Raw genomic sequence first — 24,608 nt, 5'->3', positions numbered from 1 at the left:
AACAACATACTTTTATCTACATGTTAACTACATTCTATTAACTATATTATAGTGTATAGTGTAGTATATTAGTCACTACATTCGAGTAGTTTACGAGCTCTTTACTCCATTATAGTAGAATTGTAAAGGACTACTAACATTCTAACTACATACACTAACTACATACAATCACTACATTTACTAACTTACAATTACTACCAGCATACATTTACTGCCTTACGATTACTACCATCACACAATTTACTCTTCATACAATTGCTTCATCCCTTCTCTCTCTACACTCATATTACATCCCTCATAAATTACATCTTTACCACACTTCAACTCCCTAACACTACCACTCCACAGTCTGCTCCCACTACTCACAGTCTGCTCCCTCTGCTCACTGTGCTCCCACTGCGCTTTCTAAACTCTGCTAAGGTCTCCCTAACCACTCCCTCATGCGCGCGAAAAAAGATATTCCAATTCATGTGTTCTCTGCAGGCTCCCACTTCCTCATTCCTCAAACCTTCGATTTTTGGGTACGAACTGTCAAAGCGGCTAAAACAATGGGACGACAGTCTACAAGAGCTGACATCCATAACAAACCTGTGAAAGCAAGCAGCATCGTACAAAATCAGTGTCATGAGCGGCATACGGCCCCCCGCAGTGAAGGAGGACCTTCTGGCCAACTTAATTAAGGACGAAGATGTGGCGGATTCGCTCCTTACATCAGTGCCCATAGAGGTGTCTTCCTCACTTAACAGATTGCCTGACATTGAGTCGGGCCCATCAGGCTCAAGAAAGCCGAATCCAGCACTTGCAGCCAGTAACTCTAAGCAGAAGCGGACTTCGCTAGCATGTATTCGTTGCCGTGCCCGTCATATTCGTTGTCCCGGTGGAGATCCGTGTAAGAAGTGCCAATTGGCTAAGACCAAATGCGAGTACGTAGAAGCAGACAAGAAGATAGTGGTATCAATGAAATACCTTTCGAAGCTACATGACGACATAGCGAGACTCAAGAAAGATAATGCAATATTACGGAACAACTTGAAGGAAGAGGAGAAAAGATCAACGAACCCAGTAGCGGCTGCTCTGGCGACCCAACCAGCTGGAGCTCCACATTCGACTCTGACTCAACAGCCACCTTTACTACAACAAAACAACTTCGTAAACAACATCAAGTATTCATTGCCCAATTCACTGCAAGTGGGCTCCCAACTGAGCGCATCTATCAATAGTACAAATTTCAATGGTACTGAGGTGATACAGCCGTCTTTGGATAAGCATGGACGCCTCATTCAGTCTAGAACAGGCGAGAAAGTATATGTGGGGTCTTCATCGATGACTCTCTTCGGACTCGAGATTCAGAACATGGTTCCATCTTTTGTATCATCTTCCTTGTTCCCCGAGTCTACTGATACGTCCCCATCGCCTTCACCAAGTAGTTTAGTAGGAACACCAAAATCGTACCATTCAGAGGGCCATGCGAGAAGCTCTCGTAGAAATAAGAGAGAAACCGAAATCCTTGAAAAGGAAGGAAATGCCTATAAAATCACCCTCGCAAAGACTAATACCAGACCTGGATTATCTATCAACTTCACGTTACCCTCATATTCCTATGCAATGTTATTAGTGGATACTTTTATTAATTATAATGATGGGTGTTTCTATTTCTTCAATGAGGGTTTGGTAAAAAAGTTTCTTATGAATTTATACTCTGGAAAGGCTGCTGAAAATAAAAAGATATTACGTCGTAACATTTCTGAAGCAAAAGGCGGACCTGATGAAGATGAAAATGCTATCAAAAAGGACACAGATGATGACACTATCCTCGAAACAATCTGGTTCTGTAAAATCCTTCTTATTTTTGCAATTGGCGAAATGTACCTTGGAACTGAATCTAATTCACATATTATAAAACTGAAAGAAATGGGCGAGTTCGCAAAAAGAGTAAAGTCTAAAGCCAAAGAGAGGAAGGAAAAGGATACGTTGCCTGGATCTGGATTTTTCTATGAAGCATCAGAATTGTTCACTGGGTTATTTGCCTCTGGTGCTATCGACAATATTACTAAGGATGGTGGTATTGAAGTTATGCTTTTGTATGCATTCTATTTACAGGTCGCTGATTGTACCATTGCATCGTATTTTTACTTCGGATTAGCTCTAAGATCAACTTTGATCTTGGGTTGGCACGTCGATGCCGACAAGGAAAACTTGAATCGTTTCGAACTTGAACACAGAAGACGTATATGGTGGACAGTCTACATGTACGAAAGAATGTTGTCGTCAAAGGCAGGTCTACCATTAAGTTTTGCCGATGATAGTGTATCGACAGAATTGCCAGTCGACTTCAATATAGATCCAAGTGACTTTAGAAAAGATGGTGATGACGTTAGAGGCTACTACATCTTCCCTCCTGCCGACTACATTAATAACTGTGTGACAATCACCCAAATTAATGCCATCATTTTGTCATCTTTGTATACTAAGCAGCCAACAGTCAACATTTTACCTGTTGTTTCCGACTTAGTTCATAAATTAATGACATGGAAAAACTCCTTACCTGACTTCCTCCGCATTGATTTCTCAGTTGAAAACCTTAGAATTTCAAGACTTATTGTTAACTTGATGACAGAATACTTTCAAGGAATGAACCTAGCTGTTCGTCCACTATTGTTCCACTTTGCTACTAAGAAATTGAAGGAGTTGCAAACAAAGAATACTGTGAACAAATATGTGGACCTCTCAAAATATTCAAAGAATGTGCTCTTTTTGCTTAACGCGTCATTTCAGGCATCTATCAATACCATCAAATCTATTTGGGCACTTTTACCAGAGAATATGGTTGCGCTCTTTGGATGGATGGACAGAGAGTATTTATTTACTTCTGCCTCAACTCTAATCCTATTCAATGCATCCTTCGGAGTACATGAAGCCACAAAAGATCATTTGGATCATGCCTTAGTGATTTTCACGAAGATGAAGAAACTTGGCAACTATCCCGCTGCATTGAGAAGGGCCCAATTGTTGAAGTTGATTAAAGTCTTGGACTTCAATGGGGTCATGAACGACTTATTGGTTAAACACGATGATGATTCGAAAGATCTCAACATATCTAGCGAGAATTTGTCTAAGGAAAGTATCGATAATCACATAGTTGAGGTTAATCAAATATCCAATTCGAAGATAAACAACGACCATTTGCATCAATTAGATACAGAGTTGAGTGAGAGCATTCATGTTCCTCCACTTGTTGTGAAACCAGTTGCAGAAGTTGCTATGGCTCCATTACCTGATCGCATTCACCAAATTCACTCAATTTCGTACCCAAATGCAAATATGCATGAATCTTTTAACTTTGCTGTACCAACTCCCTCTAGTCTCAATAACACAGGAGATGTTTACACTAATTCAGACTTAGCGGGAATTGAAGGATTGACCTACTTAGATGAGGAGCAGAAATTATGGAATGAGATTACGAACGATGCCGTTTGGTTGAATGTTTCAGGAGGTAATCCCAACCAACCTCCGAGCTCGAATATAAACCTGGGAGAATTCTTCAATAGACAACAAAATTCTGTCCCAGGCTCTGAAAGCCAAACTCCTCATCCTGATCATATATCCCAATATGGTCCGTACACGGAAAATCATGGTGATATCTATGCTCATCCAAATTATGCTAACACAATGTCCACTGGTGGATACAGCGACATTATCAATCTGGAATTCCAAGACATCATGGACCAGTCCTAGACATGGCTTTCATTAAGTTCTACTTAATAATTTATTCAGCTTTATGCTTCGTACTTGTACTAATACCAACTAGTTATGTTAATATGCAATAGACATGTAAAACTATGTGTTTATGGGAATTTTATAGAATATGACAGCTATTACTAGATTAGAACTTAATACACTAATTTAAAGGTTAAATAATGCATTAACCAAGTGTTGCAAGAGAGTGAGGTTATACGGCTTATCGAACTTATATAATAAATACTATATCGATACATCATATTAAGTCAAGATAAATAAAGAGTACAAAGAATATAATACATCAAAGGGATAATGTTACAATTGTGGTCTTTACAACTAAAAGAAATCCATCATTCCGTTTCCATTGTTGTTGCCCAAGTTAGCGTTGGCGTTACCAGGAGTACCCACCTGCTGTAAGATTTGCTGTGGAGAGAGAGCCAGAGACTGCTGCTGTAGTTGTGGCTGTACAGAGTTCATATTTCCATTATATTTCTGGCCCTGGCCATTATACCCACCTTGGAACTGCTGTTGTAAGAACTCCTGTTGGTTTCCTGAACCCGAAGGGCCATTCATGGAATTGGGGTTGGCGTTATTAAGCATAGGAGAGTTATTGGACATTATTTGATTTTGTTGCAAGTTAATCTGTCGTTGTGGCATCTGTTGTTGCTGACGGGGAGGTATTATTTGTTGGCCTTGCATGATTGACGAGTGCTGTTGTGGAGGTTGCTGCTGTTGTAGCTGGGGTGGCTGGTTTTGAGGAGGTGCCTGGCCCAGCTGCTGGAATTGTTGCTGTTTTTTCATTTGTTGTAGTTTCGACTTCAAAAACTGTAACGCTTCAGGGTATAACTCTTGCAATTTAGTGTACAACTGGATTAATTCTGGCATTTCTTGTGGTGGTGAGAGCATAATGGGGAACGACGCTTTGTTGTGGGAAGGTTCTTGGGAGGGGTCACTGTGGTACTTCTCATGGATATAGTTCAATACCGACAAGTTGCAGTGTAACCGCCTGGTGCAATTCTGGTATGATTCTATGGCGCTTTGTCTAGCCTGAGGTGGCATTTGCTGCTGAGCTTGTGGGTTGCACAACACGGTAAGGTATATGTTGATAGCCTTCTTCATAAGATGGGTATTTATGAGTAAGAGACATGTCACTCTTTCTCTATCAAGTCCTAGAGGTGCAATATTGGCACTCTCGTTCATGGAACTCATCGTGCCACGTTATTGTTAAAGTATTACTGTAGGTCACTAACTACTATTATTAGCTGCCTACTGACTTCCTTCTTTAATGTTCTTAAATTTCGTTGTTTGAGAATTTGAAGTTTTTAAGTCACGTGGATTGAGTTTGTTAGATTATGTATGTGTAGGAGTGTGTGTTGGAGTGTGTGTTGGAGTGTGTGTTGGAGTGTGTGTTGGAGTGTGTGTTGGAGTGTGTGTTGGAGTGTGTGTTGGAGTGTGTGTGAGGAATGAAGTATTAATCTGAGAATGGATGCTAAATGGTGGAGAGCTGAAGGTTGTGATACGTGGGATGATGAAGTGTATTGATAGGGTTTACGATATGGAGTGGACAGAATAGCGTAAAATATTAGTTGGGCGGAATGATCATTTTTTGGGTAAACAAAAAAAGTAGAGATGAAACCCCTGGACCAAGTTATTTTTCAAATAGCTAACCTCACCTGGAGGCTCTGAGTATCATAATGACAAAGATAACAAGGCAAGACAACGTCAACTCTTTGGTATGGTTTGGTTACTTAATTGGTGTGAATCGTTTTGACAAAAAATCATGGTAATGATGGAGGTTTATGGTAAAGAGGAGGGTGAGGAATGCTGCGTCAAGTTTATTGTCTAGAATAGCTTCTCGTAATAGCAGTCGAGATATTCTTTTAAGTAATACAGTTTTAAACTCATTCCTTTTAAACTCATTCCTTTTTGATTAAAATCTCTACGGGTTATATATTTGTATGTACATGATCTATTTACAAGTAATGTTTTACATGAAATTGAATTCCTTGGATATAGCATCAAATCGAGTCTTCACAGCGCGTCTCATGCCAATATACGACATGTCAAAAGTACCTCTGCCTTGAGTTATAGATCTGAGCCGTGATAAGTAGCCAATCATCTCTCGTAATGGAGTCTCTGCAATAATAATCTTTTTATTTGTGAAAGAAATCGAGGATTGTCCACTCTTCAATGTGTAGTCAGCAGGAAGATAAATCTTCTCGGCTTCATCATTGGCCCAGGTTAATGCATCAAGATTTTGAGTGGATTCATCCTCAATTGACTTGATTACAGCTTGGCATCTCTGAGTCAAATCGTGTGATACTTCTCCCATTATATCAGAATCCACATAAAGCTTGGCTTCCATAATTGGTTCCAATATTCCAAAGGACTCCTTATTGCTGGAAATATATTTCGATACGGCACTTCTAGTCACATCCAATAAAGTCGAAGAGGTCTCCGTGTTTTCGGAAATTGGGAAGTCCCAGTTCTTAACTCTGATGACTGTTGAATGCAACGATAAACCGAATATTGGTCCTCCAATTTGTAAGGCAGTCAAACATCCTTGAACAATCGTTTCTTGGAGATCCTCCAAACTATGACTGGACTTCCAACGTCTTTCCTCAACTGCTTTTTGCATGTATCCCGGAGTAGCTAGAGGTTCTAAAATGATAATATTATTGTCTTCCTCTATTATCATTGCTCCGTCTTCTTCATAGAATGTAGTTTCTGAAGCCGGTCCTTCGAAACTATCCATCTCGATATCAATAGAAACAGTACCAGAATCATTTTCATCATGACTAGAACTACCAGGGTTTACTAGAGTTTCCTTGTACGAAACAGCAACTTCTCTAAGTCTGGCCTTTGCCTTCATATCCTTGACCAATCTCTCTTTTACAATATCAAGATGCAACTCTCCCATTCCGCTAACAATTGTTTGCCCCATTTCTTGATCAACTGAAACTTTCAAAGAAGGATCTTCTCTGGTTAAGATTTTGATACATTCGTTCATATAAGCTTCATCACCGGCAGTCAACGGTTCAATAGCTGAATTAAAGAGAGGAGGAGGAATTTCAATAGGTAAAAGCTTCAAGTTTGATTCTAATTCACTGAATCCCTTCTTGAGGTGGCTGTGGGAAATAAGAGTATCACCTGTTTGAATATCGTCCTCATGACCAGTTATGACACCAATATTACCTGAACTTATTTGCTTTACCTCTTCGGGTTCGTCACCATGCATTAACAACAACCTCTTGATGTGCAATTTCTTGCCGGTTCTTGTATTAATTACCATTGAATTGGATGCTAATTTTCCACTGTAAACTCTAAAGAATGTCATAACACCTCTTGTCGCATGGGTCATCACTTTGAAAGCTAATGCAAGTGTGAGGTTAGGGTTATTATTCACGATTAAACCTAACTTACTATCTATTGTAGCAGGTACCTCAATCTCACGGTTTACAGACTGCTTCTTCTTCAGGTGCTTGACCTTTGTGGATTTCATGCTCGAAGATGATATTTCTGGTACGTGAATCTGTAAAGGAGACGGTAAGAACGATACAACAGCATCCATCAATGGTTGGACTCCAATATTTCTAAATGATGAACCGCAATAAACCGGAGTCAAGTAGTTTGCAATAGTAGCCTTTCTTATTGCTTCGTTCAAGACGCTAACAGGAATCTTAGTGTAGTCTTCATCGTTTTCAAGGAATGAATCAATGATGGCTTCATCAAATTCACCTAAAGTCTCTACCATGGACTCTCTGCTCTTAGTTACTACCTCAAAGACGTCTGGGTAATTTTCTCTTTCATTTTCTACATCTATTATAGTGATGTTCTTTCCATGTGGATCAACTTCTGGATTCCACTTCAAGAGCTTCTTGTGGAGTATATCGATAACTCCTCGAAATAGTGGATCATTTTCTGGAGACATTTCGAAGTAGGGCACATTACATAGCACAACCCGAGTTTGTAACTTCTGAATGATTTCTTTCACTGTTCTGCTGAAGCCAGCACCCGGTCTATCCATTTTGTTTACATATGCAATCTTGGGTATATTAATAGAGTCTGCTTGCTTCCAAACTTTTTCTGTCTGTGCTTCAACTCCAGCCACGCCGTCCAAGATAGTAACGGCACCGTCAAGAACTCTTAAAGATCTCGTAACCTCAAAGGTAAAGTCTGCATGTCCTGGGGTATCAATAATGTTAATTTTATGGTTATTCCATGGAATCGTTATTGCTGCTGACTGAATAGTTATTCCTCTCTCTCTTTCTGAAGGAAGATAATCTGTGACAGTATCTCCTTCATCTACATTTCCAATTCGCTTTGTCTTTCCACTATAATACAACATTCTCTCGGTCGTCGTTGTTTTGCCGGCATCAATGTGGGCAATAATGCCTATATTCCTTGTACGACTTATTGGCACATCATTAAGCTTCAGCTCCAGCTTCTGAATGGCTGAAGCATGTAGGGTACGACTTCTACCGCACGCTATACCGTTAAAAGCCGACCATATTACCCGGTGGGCTTTCCAAAGTGGACGTGTTGCTAACATGAAACTAGGAACTTAGCTTAGCATATAAATGTTGCTTCTTCTTCGATTCTAAAGACTCCTTTCATGCAAATGATAGTAGTTTAGCTAATTTTTCAGTTCCTGCATGTCTACCAAAAGTTTTGGAACCATTCGTTATATGGATATTTATAGCTGTGGTTACCAATTGTTGCTTGCTTCAAATTCAATTTAGGTAAAAGGACCAATAGGTCAGGTACAAACAATCCGAGGTATCTATGGGTTGGTAGGGTTTTGGGTAATTTTATAATAGGAGTCCAAGTTTGATTAACTATGTGTTTTCATGGAAGCATAGCTTTTTGGCTTATTATTGACTTATTTCGCACCCAATTTTATTACTACAAAAACACTACTTCTGCTTATTACATCTCACCATAGCCTTATAATAGAGATAGGGGTGATAATTATAAAACAAGGTCTCAAGGTGGAAGTTTTCCATCATGTTCAATAAAAAGTATTTGGTTCCTTTCATTTCCACAAATGGTATTCCATTATTTCTTTGTTTTAGTGCCAAAAAGCATCAAAATCATAATTTCAAGAATTACTCACTCTAGAAATCAATAATCAAGCTCTAAGTTAGATGACGTCTTTTTTTGGCCATTCTAATACCTATAATGGTGTTAATTAGAAATATTTAGGTGTTTTGACCGATTTTTGACAATTTCTGGAAAAATGCGCTACCAATTGCGAAACAGCTTATAGCGCTCATGTATGCGTGATAAGGAAATTCGTAGGGCATGTGGTCTAGTGGTATGATTCTCGCTTAGGGAAGAGATCTGATCTCAACACTAAAATGCGGGAGGTCCTGGGTTCAATTCCCAGCTTGCCCCAGTGATCTGTCTTTTTTATTTTTGTTGAAGTTGGTATGTTCAACTTGATAGATGAAATATTCACGGTTTGAATACGAAGCCGGAATAGCGGTACTGTAATTCGAGGTATTTCGTTCTTTTTTTGCTTGGATGTATAAGAAGAAAGACTAGTGAGACAAACAAAGAAACTAGCGGGACATCCAAAAAGATAATGAAGAACATGATCCTTTCTCCAAAGGAAATTCTCCCGTTGTTAACAATTGCAGCAATAGCTTGTGGGAAAGACGTGATGGATATCAGTATTCTAAAACACACTATTTGGCTATGATTTTGGTTTTGCTGTAGTTGTTTAGCACTAAAAAAAACGAATTTGCACCCAGGGGCCCTCGCTCACAGACTAACAAAATCCTCTGGAGCTGGGTAGTAGCTGGATGGAAAAAGTGCAATCTTTGTAGATGGTGTATTTACGGTGAAGACGAACTTGTTGCTCATGAAAATTTCACCTATTTATTTATATTAACATTTACTCTGCCCATGGACTACAGTCTATACATCTTATCAATACATATATTTTTGTGGATACTACCAACACAAAATAATGAAATACGATTTGCAGTGAACATATATAATAAGTACACCATGATTAATATGAAAGAAATATTCTGGATTTTTTATTTTATTTCATATTTCCCCATAGTTAGTTTTTACCAAGTTACTATCTTATCTTAAAACACTATAATTGCAACAGAAGCACCAAGTACCTTCATATATATCAATCTCTTATTTCTATCCTAGTCTTCATATACTCTCTATTAATGCTACCTGCCATCATAGCATGAGATCGCAACCTGCAGACAACACATAACTCAAATTTTAATAAAAATAAATAGCAGCCTTATAGCGGCTAATATAAAATGATAATATAATAGGAATAAACATAACATTAGAAAAGTAACAGGGAAGATATGACGTCCAGTTCGAATGAAGAGACGCCCAAGAGTGCGTCAGACTTCTTAGACTCGATCGCGGCTTCTTCGTTCAACAAAATAGATGAGAATGGTGGAACTGGTGATGTAGACAATGGAGTAGTTTCTGAAGAGATGATCTTCTCAAAACACGAAGAAGATAAAACATTGAATCACATTGGAGAAGAAAATAACGACAGAATCCACCACAACGATGATATTAGCAGCAGCGATATACCAGCAATCAACGAGGATTCTCATAAAGAGGAGGGATCTCCTTTGAAAAAAATCAAACTCGAAGAAGACCATCCATTTCATAACCAAAATGTAGTACAAGAAATACGACACAACGAGGATTTTGAAAGCACATTGAAACATGAGAGAAATAATGGATTCAGTGACGTGAACCATACAATTGAAGATTCTTTGAGATCCAATCCTACGTCAGCACTTCAAGGAGAAGTTTCAAGTATAGTAAAACAATCTGAAGAGCCTTTTACTACAAGTGATGCACATGAAATTAATGAAGTCAATGTAAATAAAAATGCCCATTTCGTCCAAACTGTGCATACTCTGCAAGGCGATGACACTATCAAAGCAGACCCATCGGTGCCCATGAAACATGAAAACCTCAACACACATCAAATACATGATACTCCCATCCCACAAACTTCCTTCAGCAGCTCTACCGCAGATTTAGAAAAAGTTACCAACAAATCTTCAATCGCCAATGATTACGTTCCACAACCAAATGTACCTACTACAGTAGCAGCGAATAGCAGTATCCCACCCCCGAGAAATGCTCTCCCGCAACAATCATTCCCAAAAGAAAGACGTCTAGTTTTGCTTTATGATAAGCCACGATACTACCACATTATAATGCAACTAAAAGAGCTTCGGGAAATGCCAGATAATTTAGTGACTGTGGTGGAACTTTGTGATATCGATTCGCTTTTGAATGATAAAATACTATCCACTATTAAGTTTGATCATTTAAATATTTGCATTGAGTATAACGATGAATTCGAGCACAACTTGAAACGTTTCATCGATTTTTTTGAAAAGCATCCCGAAAAGATCCAAGAAGTCGGCGATATCGGATATCACATCCACTTTGCACCTGGTAAAAAATGGAAGGACTACAAAGAATTTGAAGTCAAGGAGTACATCAGATTCTTACAAATTTTGCATAAGGTTGCCGGCGACAAGGTAGTTCATTGCTCGGTAATAAACAAGTACGACATGGACACAGTGTACATTACGGAGAGAAATGAGTTGGCCAAACTCGGACAAGAGATTCAAGAAGATATTGAAAATTGGAAAAATTTGAAAGTGCTTGACTATGGAGAAAGTAGTATAAGGTTTTTGCCAGGAGTTAAGCTTCCAGATAGTCTTGAAGTATTGAATATAGGAGGAGGATATGCATTGGAAACCTTGACGGGCTTCAAAATGCCACCGAAATTGAGAACATTATTGGCAGGCCAAGGAGCTGTTCATTCTATTGATAACATAGTCTTCCCCTCAACATTGGAAAATTTGGGCTTAGAAGACAACAAGATCTACTTCTTGAATTACGTTGAATTTCCAGAGACTTTAAAACATTTAGACGTATCCCAGAATAGGATAGAATCTTTGAGAGGAGTGAATTTTCCAAAAGGATTGATCTCCTTGAATTTGGGATTTAACCCTATTGACTCAATAAAGTCAGTCAAGTTCCCCGAATCATTACAATATCTTGAAGTATCTAATATCCCAAATGAATCTATGACTGGCGTGAAATTTCCTGACCATTTGGATGTTTTGAATCTTCAATCATCAATGACTACCACAAGAGGGTTAAAATTACCCCCATACGTGAAGACATTGATTTTGGCAGGTAATGGAGTAAATAGCATTAACCCCTTGAAATTACCTAATTCAGTGGAAATTCTTTATTTGAATGACAATAACATCAAGACGCTCAACAAAGTTCAATTTCCAACTAATTTGCGCGAGTTATATCTTGGAGACAACATGATAACAACACTAAAAAATGTCACCCTACCACCTACTCTAGAAGTTCTTGACTTTGAAAACGACCCAGATACCGAAGAACATGATAAGTTCATAACTACATTAAAAGACGTAGTTTTCCCACCTAACTTGAAAGTGCTAAAATTAGGATACCATGCTATCAAAATTATAGAAGCAGTAGACTTTCCATATAGCTTGACATCTTTGGGTTTGTCATACAATGACCTTAAGCTCATCCGCGGAGTGAGATTTGGAAACAACCTCAAGCTTTTAGATTTGAGTGGCAACCATGAACTTACAAGTATCGATAATTTGATACTTCCGGAATCTCTCTCGGAATTGAGAGTTCCTCCAGAATTGGTTCCAAATTTACCAGCATACATCATTGAAAGAGCCAACAAGAAGCAGTTGCTCATTAAAAAGAGCATCCCCTTCTCTGAGGCATCATAGACTGTTTTTAAATCACTTATGTACTAATACACTATTTTGAAATAGTCTCTTAAGAATAATATCTATAACTATTTATAAGTAAATCTCGTACCCTTCGTTCCAATTTTGATGGTCCAATATAAAGATTATGCGTAATAATTGGCTATATAGATACAGAGAGTGGAGTATTGACTAATGTTTACAACAGGATCTGCTGAAATTACTCCTCGTCCTCCTCGTCAGAAGAGTCCTTGTCTTCAGCTTCCTTCCTTTCTAACAATGCTTGTAATTCAGCATCTTCGGTAGCAGTGACAGCCTTTGGAGCCATGGTAACTTTACAGACACCGCCCTTGGATTGAATGGTCTTGGTTATTTCTTCGATGGCCTTCTCCAATAAAGCAATACCTTGGTTTTTGTCTAATGCTTGAACAGAGATAACATATAATGGGGCAGCAACCAACTTGGCTTTCACTTGCATTTGTTCAGTAGAGACATCTTCAGCAGCGACTAAGGCAGCCTTAATAGCATCAATACCCTCGTAACTGAAACAAGATACCTCGACGTCGGCTCTTATTTTAATGGCTTGAGGGGTCAATCTTCTGGAAATGTACAATTTCAACTCTTCTAAAACGTCTGGGGATGGAGCTTCGACGGCGTCGAAAATGGTGGAGTCCGTAATGGATAACTTAAATGCATCGTAAGCGTGTCCGTACTTTCTGCTTAAGGGCCAGCCGATGGTTTGGTATAAGGTTTCTAATGGGATGGTGAATTTTTCAGCACAGTGTCTCAAGATCGAGTGCACAGCCTTCGACTTGTTATATCTTTCGTCACACTTGACAATATCTTCTGCAGACACTCTTCTCTTGGATAAATCAATGTAACCCTTTTCTTTGTCAACTCTCAAGACAACGGCGACTTCGTTCTTACCCACACGGATAAGCTTTTGGATGGAACGAATACGTCTTCTGGACAATTCCGACAATAAAACCATACCTTCGATGTTGTCGTATTCCAATAACTTGACGTAGGCACCCATTTCGGCGATTTCCTGGACGTTAACCATGACGACCTCGTCCACTTCGGGATACCTGTTCTCGTAAAATCTACACTGGGAAGAACTCATGATGTGTGCGCTCTGTTTCGTAGTTGTTCAACTTATAAAAAGACTAATTCCACTGGTTTTTACCTATAACTTCTACAACCTTTTTGATGACTGAAAGAGTGATTTCAAGTCTTCATTTTTCACTAAAAAAATTTTATGATGGTTACGTCAGGAGTGGCAAGACCATTACGTAATCGAAGTTCTCCCATGTTCAGTCATTTCGAATGATTCACTGATTTTTTCGCAGGCTTTTCGCAGACTTTTTGCAGACTTTTGTGTGGGAGTTTTTCGTTGTTGCAAAAAGAGAGAGCCACATAGTTAAGGGTTGTGGTAATGTGAGGATGCCAATGGGGAAGGTTTATGGTAATGCGAGGAAATCAATAATGAAAAATGTAGCAAATGTAGGTGGTAATATCTTTGCTTTTAAGAAGTTATCGGAAGCGGATAGTGATAATGGTTGCTGTTCTTAGATAAACCTGTCTTAGGAGCTGTGATTAGATAAAGCTGTCTTAGGAGAGGGTATCAATAGGAGAGCATTGGGGCGTTGATTGTTATTGCATAAAGTGGAAAGTAATGTAATGTCAAAGGGTCTTATTGGACAAAGTGAGATGACAGTAAAATGGTGCAAAATGATATCGTTTGCCTATATTGAACATATTGTGGGCTCGTCTCTGTAAAGTAAGTAATCTGAGTTTCTTATCCTTTAGTCTTAGGTACGTACATGTCCTACATGGCCAGCAAAGATAAGATATTGTCCAATCTACCTCAACTTCTGTCACTTCTCTATAAACTTTAGCCTTAAGTGGTGAGTAATGATATGAAAAATATTATAAAATATATCTTTATGTAAATATGATTATATATACTAATAGCTTTATATTATGGTGAAGAGTTAGCATAAGAGTGAGCAGGCATGCACACATGCAACACACTGTATCAGAGAAGTGCTGAGCGGGTATTCCTTTTAGCTGCAAAAAAAGAAGTTGGCGGCAGCGGGTAGAAAGTTGTGAGTTCATAAGTAGAAAATGAGTGTTTAGGCTGTTATGAATATCTATTCTTTTAAGAGAAAGCATTAGTCTACGCTTTTCGAAGGTTGTAGAGTACCACCATTAAATCTTGAAACGAAACTTATAGCAAACTATTTGTTATTGGCTGCTCTCTCAAATGACGACGGCGGGACTCTTCTGTAAACTGCTTGAAAACCAAACAGAACCATTGGTCTACCAAGACTACAGACCAAGTTACACAACTTTTACTGAGAACGGGTGTAATTTCTCCATAGACTCAAGATATGAAATCGAAAAGGTTCTAGGAAAAGGGTCATATGGAACAGTATGTTCTGCAATTGATACCAAGAAAGTTCAACCCGATGCCGAGTATGCCAGAATCGCCATCAAGAAGGTGTCAAATATCTTCAATAAGGATATATTGTTGAAGCGGGCTGTCAGGGAATTGAAATTCATGAGACACTTCAAGGGTCATAGAAACGTAAGTGCCTTCATTATTATTCTATGATATTCATCTTACTAACGCCAGCATTAGATTGTCAACTTGATTGATTTGGATATTATTTATGTGAAACCCTTTGAAGGCTTGTATTGCTACCAGGAATTGGCTGACTTAGATTTGGCAAGGGTGGTTTATTCCAATGTTCAATTCTCCGAATTCCATATTCAAAGCTTCTTCTATCAGATCTTATGTGGCCTTAAATATATCCACTCTGCAGACGTGATTCACCGAGACCTTAAACCAGGCAATATATTGGTAACAACTCAAGGAAACCTAAAAATCTGTGATTTTGGACTTGCAAGAGGAGTGAATCCCAAGTTTTTCAAACATCGTTCAGCTCCTATAACCAACTATGTTGCTACAAGATGGTACCGTGCACCTGAATTGATGTTATCTGACAGGAATTATACTAAGGCGGTAGACCTATGGGCAATGGGCTGTATTCTAGCTGAGCTTTATGGAAGAAAGCCCCTCTTTCCTGGTAAAAACCAGATGGACCAGATCCACTCAATTGTCAAGGTTCTTGGAACCCCGCCTCCAAACGTGGTTAGAAAGAATAACTGGAAATTCCAGCTACCACCTAGATCACAATATGTTACCACAGACTGGGGTGACTTATATCCCTTTTCATCAACGGATGCTATTAGTGCCATAGATAGCTTGTTGCAATGGGACCCTGCTGACAGGCCAGAGATCTCCCAAATTCTTGCTCATGAGTACTTGAAAGGGGTTCGCGACATAAAGTGTGAACCAGAGTGTCCCATTTTCGATTTCAGCTTTGAAAACAGAGCTACAACCACTTTAGAGTTGAGAAGATTGCTTGATGAGGAGGTTCTGACTTTCAAGAAAGAGAGAAGAAAATTTTGAGGATGAAAATCTCTTTGCTATACATTTGTGATGTAATAGAACTCTCTATCGGCAGCCTGACTGAATTGTTTTATGCAAAGTTGATGAAACTCTGAAGTTATATTAACTGTCTACCAATTATTTCTGATAGCCGCTATAGAAGATGCCATTTCTACTGTTGTTTGTATTTAATTACTGGAATGGTAGGATTGCTTATATGTGAAATATGAAGAAGGCATTTTTATAGCAAAGTATTTTTACAACAGCCTTTTTTCGTTCTAAAGGCATTTTTTTTTTTAATTTTATCTGAAGCACCAAACTTCACAGTACCCTATATAACTTTATCAAACTTCACAGTACCCTATATAACTTAACATTGAAAACAATACTCAGTTTTCTAGCGAATTTGACAGTTGCAAAATTGGTATTTTTTGCTTCCTTCTCATTTTTGCGACCATCGACAGCTGTCCCTACAACACCATCTCTCACTGTTATTTCACCTTTAACTATGTAGGTATAGAAGACTATCTCATTATACACTACATTCTACATAGTAATTTCTGCACACTCTGCTTGTTTGAAAAAAGATTTATCGTTCTTGACGTTAAGTGATGCTACAACAGAAAACAACGATCGAAGAAGTGACTAAGAGTGTTCACCAGATAAAAAAAAAATTCAAAAAATTACAGAAAGTGGAACTGACAGAAACTGGAGCTGAAACTAGAACTAACCACATTGCTCTAGTGTTGCAATAGGCTTGTAGTCTACTCATATATACATATATATATATATATAGATGAATACATACATACATACATACCTCTTCCCGCTCTACGCATTCTCCTCCATCTCCTACTGATCTTCTTATAAACTGTGCTTTACTCATTCTTTCTCCATATGCACAACCTCCGTTCTCATCCTAAAAAACATTTTCGGATTTACAACAATTTCTGGTTGTAAAGTATTACCACTGGTAGTAAGTTCTCTTATCAGTGCTGGAGGTATATAACCATGGGTGTTCCAGCTCTTTTCAGATGGCTCTCGCGTAAATACCCCAAGATCATATCGCCAGTGGTCGAGGAAGAAGGCAATGAAGACTTGGGCGGACCAAAGTATAGTGATCCAAATCCAAATGGAGAGGTAGACAACCTCTATCTCGATATGAATGGTATTGTCCATCCTTGCTCTCATCCAGAACACAAACCGGCGCCTAGCACCGAGGATGAGATGTTCTTGGATATATTTGCATATACTGACCGTGTCTTGATGATGGCAAGACCGAGAAAAGTGCTCATGATAGCAGTGGACGGTGTTGCTCCAAGAGCCAAAATGAATCAACAGCGTGCTAGACGTTTCAGAGCAGTTCAAGAGGCAAAGATTAAGCAAGAAGAAATGGATAGAGACCTCAGAGATAGAGAATTGAGAGGCGAAATGATAGACAAGTCGATTAAAGAGAGAAAAGCATGGGACTCGAATGCTATTACCCCAGGAACCCCTTTCATGTATCGATTAGCAGAAGCATTGAGATATTGGGTTGCCTACAAGCTTTCTAGCGATCCTGGCTGGGAAGATCTACAAGTAATTATTAGTGATGCTACGGTTCCAGGTGAGGGAGAGCATAAGTTGATGTCTTTTATTAGATCTCAACGTCTGGACCCTCAGTACAACCCAAACACTAAACATTGCATCTACGGTTTGGATGCCGATTTGATCTTTTTGGGTTTGGCAACACACGAACCGCACTTCCGAGTACTAAGAGAAGATGTTTTCGCCAATCAAGAACGTCAAATGAAGGTATCAGACCAGTTACTGTTAACACTGGAACAGCAGGCTGCAATTGCAGAAAAAGACAAGAGAAAGCCATTCTTATGGTTACATGTGAATGTCTTGAGAGAGTACTTAACTGTAGAGTTGTACAATCCTCATTTGCCGTTCCCATATGATTTTGAAAGAGCAATTGACGACTGGGTCTTCATGTGTTTCTTCGTTGGTAACGATTTCTTACCACATTTGCCCAGTTTAGATGTCAGGGACAATGGTATCGACACTCTTGTTAATTGCTGGAAGCGCATTTTGCCCAAGTTGAAGGACTTCTTAACTTGCGATGGTAACCTTAATCTCGATGGTGTGGAGAAGCTCATGGGTTCATTAGCATACAAAGAGGATGATATTTTCAGAAGAAGACGTGAGATGGAAGTGAGACGAGAGGAGAACCAGAAGAGAAGAAGAACTGCACAAGAAGAAGAGAAAGCATTGAAAAGTGTTTACATGAATCAGGTCACTAAGGGGCACGATAAAGCACCAATAGTTGCAGATGTGAATATGCCTCTATTAACTACTAGTGGGGAGAATGTTGAAGGATATGCTAAGTTATCTAACAAGGACATTGTCAAGAATAGAGATATAATCACAAAGGCTAATATGTCTAATGCTGATGCGGCGGCAGCTTTGAAAAAGCTACTTGACTCAAAGAAAACTGCCGACAACAATGTTAGCGCTGTCGAAGCGGTGAAACAAGTAAATGATTCTGCTACAGTATACGACAATGCCTCTGAGGGCACCTCAGATAACAATGGTATCGAGAACGAGAAGAAGCGCTCGGTATCCGAGATGGAAAGGGAGGAGTCGACGCCTTCTAACGATGACGATGAGGAAGAGGAAGACCTCAACGGTGATGTTAAGTTATATGAGGCTGGATATAGAAAGCGCTATTACGAGACAAAGTTTGGTGCTAGAACTGATGAAGAAATGGATGAAATCCGTCGTGATGTGGTCCGCTCTTATTTGGAAGGAGTGTCATGGGTCTTGTTGTACTACTTCCAAGGGTGCCCTTCGTGGCAGTGGTACTTCCCATATCATTATGCTCCGTTTGCTGCTGATTTTACTGATGTCAGTGATATAGTTGGAGAAGAAGGATTCAAATTCACATTAGGACAACCGTTTAGGCCATATGAGCAATTGATGTCTGTTTTGCCAGCTGCTTCTGGTCATACTTTACCCGAGGTTTTCAGAGGCTTGATGTCAGATTCCAACAGTGAGATCATTGATTTCTATCCTGAAGAATTTAAAATTGATATGAATGGTGCAAAGATGAGTTGGCAAGGTATAGCTTTATTACCATTTATCGACGAGAAACGTCTCTTGACTGCAGTGCAGGCGAAATATCCTTTGTTGACGGAACAAGAGGTTGATAGAAATACAAATAAAACTGAAGTATTGTTCATTTCAACTCAAAACAAAAATTTTCAAAGGTTTTACGACGAGTTGTACAAGAACTCTGCAGAGAAGGTCAACTTTAGGTTTGCAAGAAGCAGTTTAGCTGGAACTGTCTTTAAGAACAGTTCATTTGAAGTGGAAGGAAAGACTAAGTACCCTCTTCTTGAGGGCGATATGCCCAATATTTCGAACCATGACTTTTTCCAAGTGCATTATAACTTACCCCCTAAAAAATTAAGTAAGTCTATGCTTTTGAATGGGTTTATCGCGCACGCCAGTGCTCTAACAGAGGAAGACAAGAACACTATCATGTATGGCTACCAAGGAAATCAACGTGGCAGATTTAATGCGCTTCCTGATAATAGTGAATACGTCAACAGGGGACCAAGAGCTAAGGAGCTTTATAATGTGTATTCTTTAAGAAGAGGAGGGTACAGATCGTTTTTAGAATACCTAAAGGGAGGCAACGAAGCCCACGATACACAGCAGCGTGCACAAAGTTCGTACAACTCCAACTACAGATCTGGCTTCAACAACAATAATAACTACAATAGCAACTATAATAATAGTGGTAGGTTTAACGGTAGAAACAGTTACGGCAACCAGCAAGGGTCGTCCTTCAACAATGGCCAGTACAATAACCAGTACAATAACCAGTACAATAGCCAGTACAATAATCAACACAACAATCAGTACGGAAGTAATCAATATGGAAACGAGTACGGAAATCAGAATCAGTACGGAAATCAGAACCAGTACGGAAGCCAAGCACAGTATGGGAACAGTCAATATGGTAACAATCAATATGGTAACAATCACTATGGTAACAACCAATATGGCAATCAATACGGCAACCAAAATAATCAGTACAATGATCGTCGTCGCCAGAACAATAATTCTTCATCTAATAGATCGGGATACATTCCACCTCCTTCTAACAGAGGAAACCTGAATGGTAGAAATGGATATAGAAGGTAAACAATATAGCCTATCATTCAATTTGCATCACGCATCTTATGTATATTAATGAAACAAGTTATATGAATTAATTTTTGCCCTTGTTCTTAAATGTAATATTGAATAGTCAAACATACGAACATGGCGTTCAAAACACTATAAATAACTCCCAATTGAATTGCCTGTTTGGATGTTCTGCAATATTGAATGATAACTGGTGTTCATCTGCTTCTGGCAAGGCGATAATACTTCCGTCTAAACAAAACCGTCTTTTTCTAAGCAGCTTCGAATTCGTAGTAGTTAGCACAATCTTATCATCCTTAGTTAGTTTCTTATATGTAACATTCTTATTGTCTATATGACTCCCTTTGTTGTAGATTTGCATCATAATGTCCATTATGTAGCTTGGACTTTCTTCAGTTTTGAATGAAACTAAGTACAAGCTCTCTTCTAATATGTCTCCTTTTGGCAGGATTTCGAAAGTTGGTTCGAATCTCTTTGCCGAAGTCAACAACCAATAGGCGAAGGGACCATCCAAGAGTTCGTCACCAGCCTTGACATGCCCCTCGTATTTCTGTTCCTGCTCCAAATTGGAAAAAGCAGCTAATTTAAACCTCTCGATTCCATGTTTTCTCAACTCTGGCGTATCACTGTCAGCAACCAAGGAAGCATGAAATCCCCATGAGAGTACTACAAGGAATTTCAAAGGACCTTCTATTTCGGTAGTCTTTTCATCTTGCACTAAGAAGTAAGAGCCTTTAGGAAAATCGACTTCGTACAAATTCAATGGAGCCACCTTTGACAGCGAGTTAAATAACTTCTTCAATGCATCAATTTCGTCAGTGAGTCCCACTGATAATGCCAAGCTGTTTCCGGTGCCCAGAGGGAAAGTGAACAACTTGAGTTTGGCAGATGGCTTGTCTGACAAGTTGTTGACAAATTCATTAACTGATGTATCTCCGCTGATAAATATCACAGTTGAGTCCCTGGAACCGTCCAAAGATTTAGCAAACTCGGAAACCGTACTGGCAGATGTTGTGGCTATATATTCATGATCTACATTGATCAATTCAAATATTGGTTTGAGTATCTGATGGTATAAGTCCTTCTTTTCTGTACGACCAGTTCCCGAGTTGACTGAATCTAAGACGTATACTTTTGTATCTGTCAAGTAGCTGGGGATAGATTTTTCAGTCAATTGTGGCACGTTATCACTAGCAGTAGCTTCATTTGTCACTTTCAATTGGTAAGCATCTTCTGATCTTGACACCAGAACCAACTTCAGTTCGAAGAAAAAGAGGGGTTCAATGGTTGATGTCATGGTTAAACCGTAAATTTCGTTAATTTTGAAGAAGATTGTCCAAAACAGCAAGAATTCTGTTTTCAGTACCCACTTTCATATATGAACTGGGATCATTGTGGTTACATTAAGTTTGCTTCTTATCGGCAAGTGAAAAACTGTGGTTCCCGAGATTTGCTGGAGCTCGGTGATAACGCGGATTTGAGAGGGTGCAAAAAAAGTTAAAGTTAAAGGCACTGGAACATGGCCTCGGGGTAGAGAGGAAGTGGGGTGGTGAATAGAAAAGGAGTAAAATATGATATCTATGAACAATAGAAAGTTTGAAGGAAGTGCAAGAAAATAAAATATGAACGCCATTAGGGTTGGCCCAGGAGAAAGTGTGAATAAACAATAAGCATAAGCATTGTTCTAGCTTGGTTATATTTTTACATCAGAAGATATTTGCACTCTCTGGTGGGAACTGATGAAGAGGGTAAACAAAGCAAACAAGTTGGAATATTACAACATAGTTAGAATTAATCAATCATTGGGCGTTTTCATATACTACAAAAAGTTGTCTTGATCATTTCTTTGCAGACAAAATAGAATACCATGAATAATCCATTGTTGCAAATTTCTATGCAAATTTCTGTCAAAAATTTTCAACAATCATTATGAATACAATCCAGTTGTGATTAAAACTTATTTCGAAGATTCAGCAACCACAGAAGTACGAATTGAGATTCCTTTAACATACGGCAAGTTATAGTAATCTTTGGCTGATTCCGTTGATGTTGTAATCAGAATATTCCATACAAATTTTAAAAAAAAAATAACGACAACTGCAGGATTCGAACCTGCGCGGGCAAAGCCCAAAAGATTTCTAATCTTTCTCCTTAACCACTCGGACAAGTTGCCAAACTATACGAATTTAGGTCCCTTAGTTACACGTGTTTTGGGCTTCCAATTTTTTAAAATCCATGACGCAATAATAAAAAATAAATATTGTTATAAGTCCTTCGGACGGCTTCAAATCACTTGAAAAAGCATACAATTACTTCACCCTCCATCATCCGAAGGTAACTAGAGCATAAAAGACATAAAATATCAAATTCTGGATGATTAGTGCTGAATTTGCCTTCCGTGTTTCACCAAAATTCATCTATTTTCCATTTTCCACCAGGTTGCATAAAAACAATAAACATCACACCTGGGTATCCTTTTTCAACTACAAATACTAAATCACCTACATCCTCTAATTTTTCATCTAGATAATTGCCCCAAAGGGTTTTGGCAGAGAGTTTTCACCCCCGGGTTTCTCTCTGTACTGAACACTATCACGCTCTCTTTCTCTTTTCTCTCTGTTCGAATAGTTAGTTAGGAATAAAGATATACCCCTTCAAAAAAAAAAACGTCAATAATGTACATTTCTTGAAATGTCCAATCTCCGTGTAGGGAAATAAGCCAAGACATGTCAGCTTAATAATTTAAGGTTTTTTGGCATATGTTTCCATAATAATAAACGTTCAACACTCTCATTATACAATCAATTGAATTACTAAGTTTAGTCATCTCACTGATAACTCCGAGCGAGCATCTCCTTTCAGTTATCTCCAGGTCTTGGTGCACAGGAGATGGGTTGGTGTTGGAGTTTACCCGCAGTACTGTAGATGTAGACCATATGGGGGGATCTACCATATACGGAGTGTCCTGTGGCGAGATGCTGGTGGATGGGATGGAAAAAAGAGAAAGGTTACGAGAGATTGGCGTATAAATAGGAATTGATATACCGTAGAATTGTAGGTTCAGTGTTAATTTTGTCTCCATCCAAAGAAACGGACTACAAAGTAATAAACAGAAATTGACCAATTGACATAATGAGTACTGGTAAGTATCTGTCAGCGGGAATGATGTCTCAATTGAGTAGAAGGATATCGGGATACGGAATGCGATCAGGGTTTAGCATGATTTAATTTCACATCTCGTATACAAACAGTACATCGGATTTACGATAACCGTTGACTCAATTGGATCGCGAACAAAGACACAATACTAACCAAGACTAGCCAACGCTATCAAATTATATGCTGCTGCTACACCAAACGGAATCAAAATCCCGATTTTGTTGGAGTTGTTAGGCTTGAAGTATGACTACCAAAAGATTAACTTCAGCACCAATGAGCAGAAGGAGGACTGGTATCTTAAACTTAATCCCAACGGTAGAATTCCAACATTAGTCGACAGCTCAACGGGTGTTACAATTGGCCAGACTGCTGCCATCTTGCAATACTTGACAGACACTTACGACAAGGATCACAAGTTCTCGTACAAATTTGGTACAAAGGAGTATTACAAGCAGTTGGAGTACTTGATATTTTCCGTAGCAGAACAGGGCCCAATTACTGGTCAATTAGGCCATTTCACTTTTGCTGCACCAGAGAAGATTCCATATGCCATCAACCGTTACAGCACTGATGTGAAGAGAATTTTAGGAGTTTTCGAACTCATTTTATCTCGTAACAAGGAGGGTTTATTCTTGGTTGGAAACCACATTTCAATTGTGGACATTTCTGTTCTTGGCTGGGCCAACAACTTAGCCCGTGTTAACATCGATGTTAACGAATTTAGCTTGTTCAGCAAATGGCTCGAAAGTATCAAGGCTATTCCTGAGGTACAAAAGGGACTTACTGCTTTGAATTAATTAAGTTGATCCTGAGACAAATCGGGGTAATGCAAAGTTTGCGTTCATCCCAGAAAGTTACGGAAGACTATGGTTTCTCTTATGAATATTTAGGTGTTATTTCCGTAATAAAAGTTCAATTAAATTAGCGTTCTAGGTTATCAAGTTTTACTATTGTAGGTGCGAGATATTAGGCTCACGGGACCCCTTTAACAACTCTTCCTGGCACTTTCATAATTGGAATTTCATAGCGTTTCATAGTTGAACTACGAAGAATCCATACTTAATAACAACTCCCATTAGACCTTACTGTATCTATATTTTCTCTATTCTTTCCACCGGTCCTTTATGTTCCTGTTCCAGATATATAGTGCTCACAAAGATACAAGCAATGCACTAAGTGAAGCCCATGTCTCCCTTTAAAGTAAAACACACACACAAATTGAAGTTAAATTTGACAAACAAGACAAGAAAAAGTAGCAAAATCTTCAGAAATAA

The 24,608-nt window shown here is 38.8% G+C and overlaps 9 protein-coding genes and 2 non-coding genes across 11 annotated transcripts; 6 read left to right on the top strand and 5 right to left on the bottom strand. All coding sequences in view use genetic code 12, as the record gives it.

Moving 5' to 3' along the window:
- Positions 1–535: 535 nt before the first annotated feature.
- On the top strand, positions 536–3,961 carry PUT3 (Put3p). Its single transcript, XM_064919739.1, has one exon. The coding sequence runs from the start codon at positions 625–627 to the stop codon at positions 3,733–3,735; it is 3,111 nt and encodes a 1,036-aa protein (XP_064774795.1). The 5' UTR covers positions 536–624; the 3' UTR covers positions 3,736–3,961.
- Position 3,962: 1 nt separating this feature from the next.
- On the bottom strand, positions 3,963–5,185 carry RJT20DRAFT_33990 (uncharacterized protein). Its single transcript, XM_064919740.1, has one exon. The coding sequence runs from the start codon at positions 4,945–4,947 to the stop codon at positions 4,075–4,077; it is 873 nt and encodes a 290-aa protein (XP_064774794.1). The 5' UTR covers positions 4,948–5,185; the 3' UTR covers positions 3,963–4,074.
- Positions 5,186–5,725: 540 nt separating this feature from the next.
- Positions 5,726–8,290, bottom strand: MEF2 (Mef2p; the record flags this gene model as incomplete). The annotated part of the gene is made up of 1 exon (XM_064921503.1): positions 5,726–8,290. One exon carries the CDS (start codon positions 8,288–8,290, stop codon positions 5,726–5,728), a length of 2,565 nt encoding a protein of 854 aa, XP_064774793.1.
- A 748-nt stretch (positions 8,291–9,038) lies between these two features.
- On the top strand, positions 9,039–9,135 carry RJT20DRAFT_t69. The gene has a single exon. It is a non-coding gene; the product is annotated as a tRNA-Pro (tRNA).
- Positions 9,136–10,050: 915 nt separating this feature from the next.
- RJT20DRAFT_126764 (uncharacterized protein) lies at positions 10,051–12,610 on the top strand. The gene has a single exon (XM_064916825.1). It carries the CDS (start codon positions 10,080–10,082, stop codon positions 12,540–12,542), a length of 2,463 nt encoding a protein of 820 aa, XP_064774792.1. The 5' UTR covers positions 10,051–10,079; the 3' UTR covers positions 12,543–12,610.
- SUI2 (translation initiation factor eIF2 subunit alpha) lies at positions 12,611–13,934 on the bottom strand. Its single transcript, XM_064916824.1, has one exon. It carries the CDS (start codon positions 13,642–13,644, stop codon positions 12,742–12,744), a length of 903 nt encoding a protein of 300 aa, XP_064774791.1. The 5' UTR covers positions 13,645–13,934; the 3' UTR covers positions 12,611–12,741.
- An 853-nt stretch (positions 13,935–14,787) lies between these two features.
- CSK1 (mitogen-activated protein kinase) lies at positions 14,788–16,138 on the top strand (the record flags this gene model as incomplete). The annotated part of the gene is made up of 2 exons (XM_064919095.1): positions 14,788–15,111; positions 15,166–16,138. The coding sequence occupies 2 exons, from the start codon at positions 14,788–14,790 to the stop codon at positions 15,997–15,999; spliced, it is 1,158 nt and encodes a 385-aa protein (XP_064774790.1). The 3' UTR covers positions 16,000–16,138.
- An 810-nt stretch (positions 16,139–16,948) lies between these two features.
- RAT1 (ssRNA exonuclease) lies at positions 16,949–20,236 on the top strand. Its single transcript, XM_064919738.1, has one exon. It carries the CDS (start codon positions 16,990–16,992, stop codon positions 20,170–20,172), a length of 3,183 nt encoding a protein of 1,060 aa, XP_064774789.1. The 5' UTR covers positions 16,949–16,989; the 3' UTR covers positions 20,173–20,236.
- A 63-nt stretch (positions 20,237–20,299) lies between these two features.
- On the bottom strand, positions 20,300–21,656 carry RJT20DRAFT_149802 (uncharacterized protein; the record flags this gene model as incomplete). Its single annotated transcript, XM_064919012.1, has 2 exons — positions 21,432–21,656; positions 20,300–21,326 (listed from the first exon to the last, which is right to left on the bottom strand). The coding sequence occupies exons 1-2, from the start codon at positions 21,470–21,472 to the stop codon at positions 20,300–20,302; spliced, it is 1,068 nt and encodes a 355-aa protein (XP_064774788.1). The 5' UTR covers positions 21,473–21,656.
- Positions 21,657–22,266: 610 nt separating this feature from the next.
- On the bottom strand, positions 22,267–22,348 carry RJT20DRAFT_t49. The gene has a single exon. It is a non-coding gene; the product is annotated as a tRNA-Ser (tRNA).
- Positions 22,349–23,307: 959 nt separating this feature from the next.
- Positions 23,308–24,131, top strand: RJT20DRAFT_134024 (glutathione S-transferase family protein; the record flags this gene model as incomplete). The annotated part of the gene is made up of 2 exons (XM_064918269.1): positions 23,308–23,317; positions 23,497–24,131. 2 exons carry the CDS (start codon positions 23,308–23,310, stop codon positions 24,129–24,131), a joined length of 645 nt encoding a protein of 214 aa, XP_064774787.1.
- Between the last annotated feature and the right edge of the window lie 477 nt (positions 24,132–24,608).

This window comes from Scheffersomyces xylosifermentans (assembly GCF_036884685.1).
Source record: "Scheffersomyces xylosifermentans strain CBS 12540 chromosome Unknown RJT20scaffold_3, whole genome shotgun sequence".
NCBI classification, from domain to species: Eukaryota; Fungi; Ascomycota; class Pichiomycetes; order Serinales; family Debaryomycetaceae; genus Scheffersomyces; species Scheffersomyces xylosifermentans.
The sequence above is the reverse complement of the archived record's forward strand: the minus strand, read 5'-3'. Positions and strand labels throughout refer to the sequence as shown.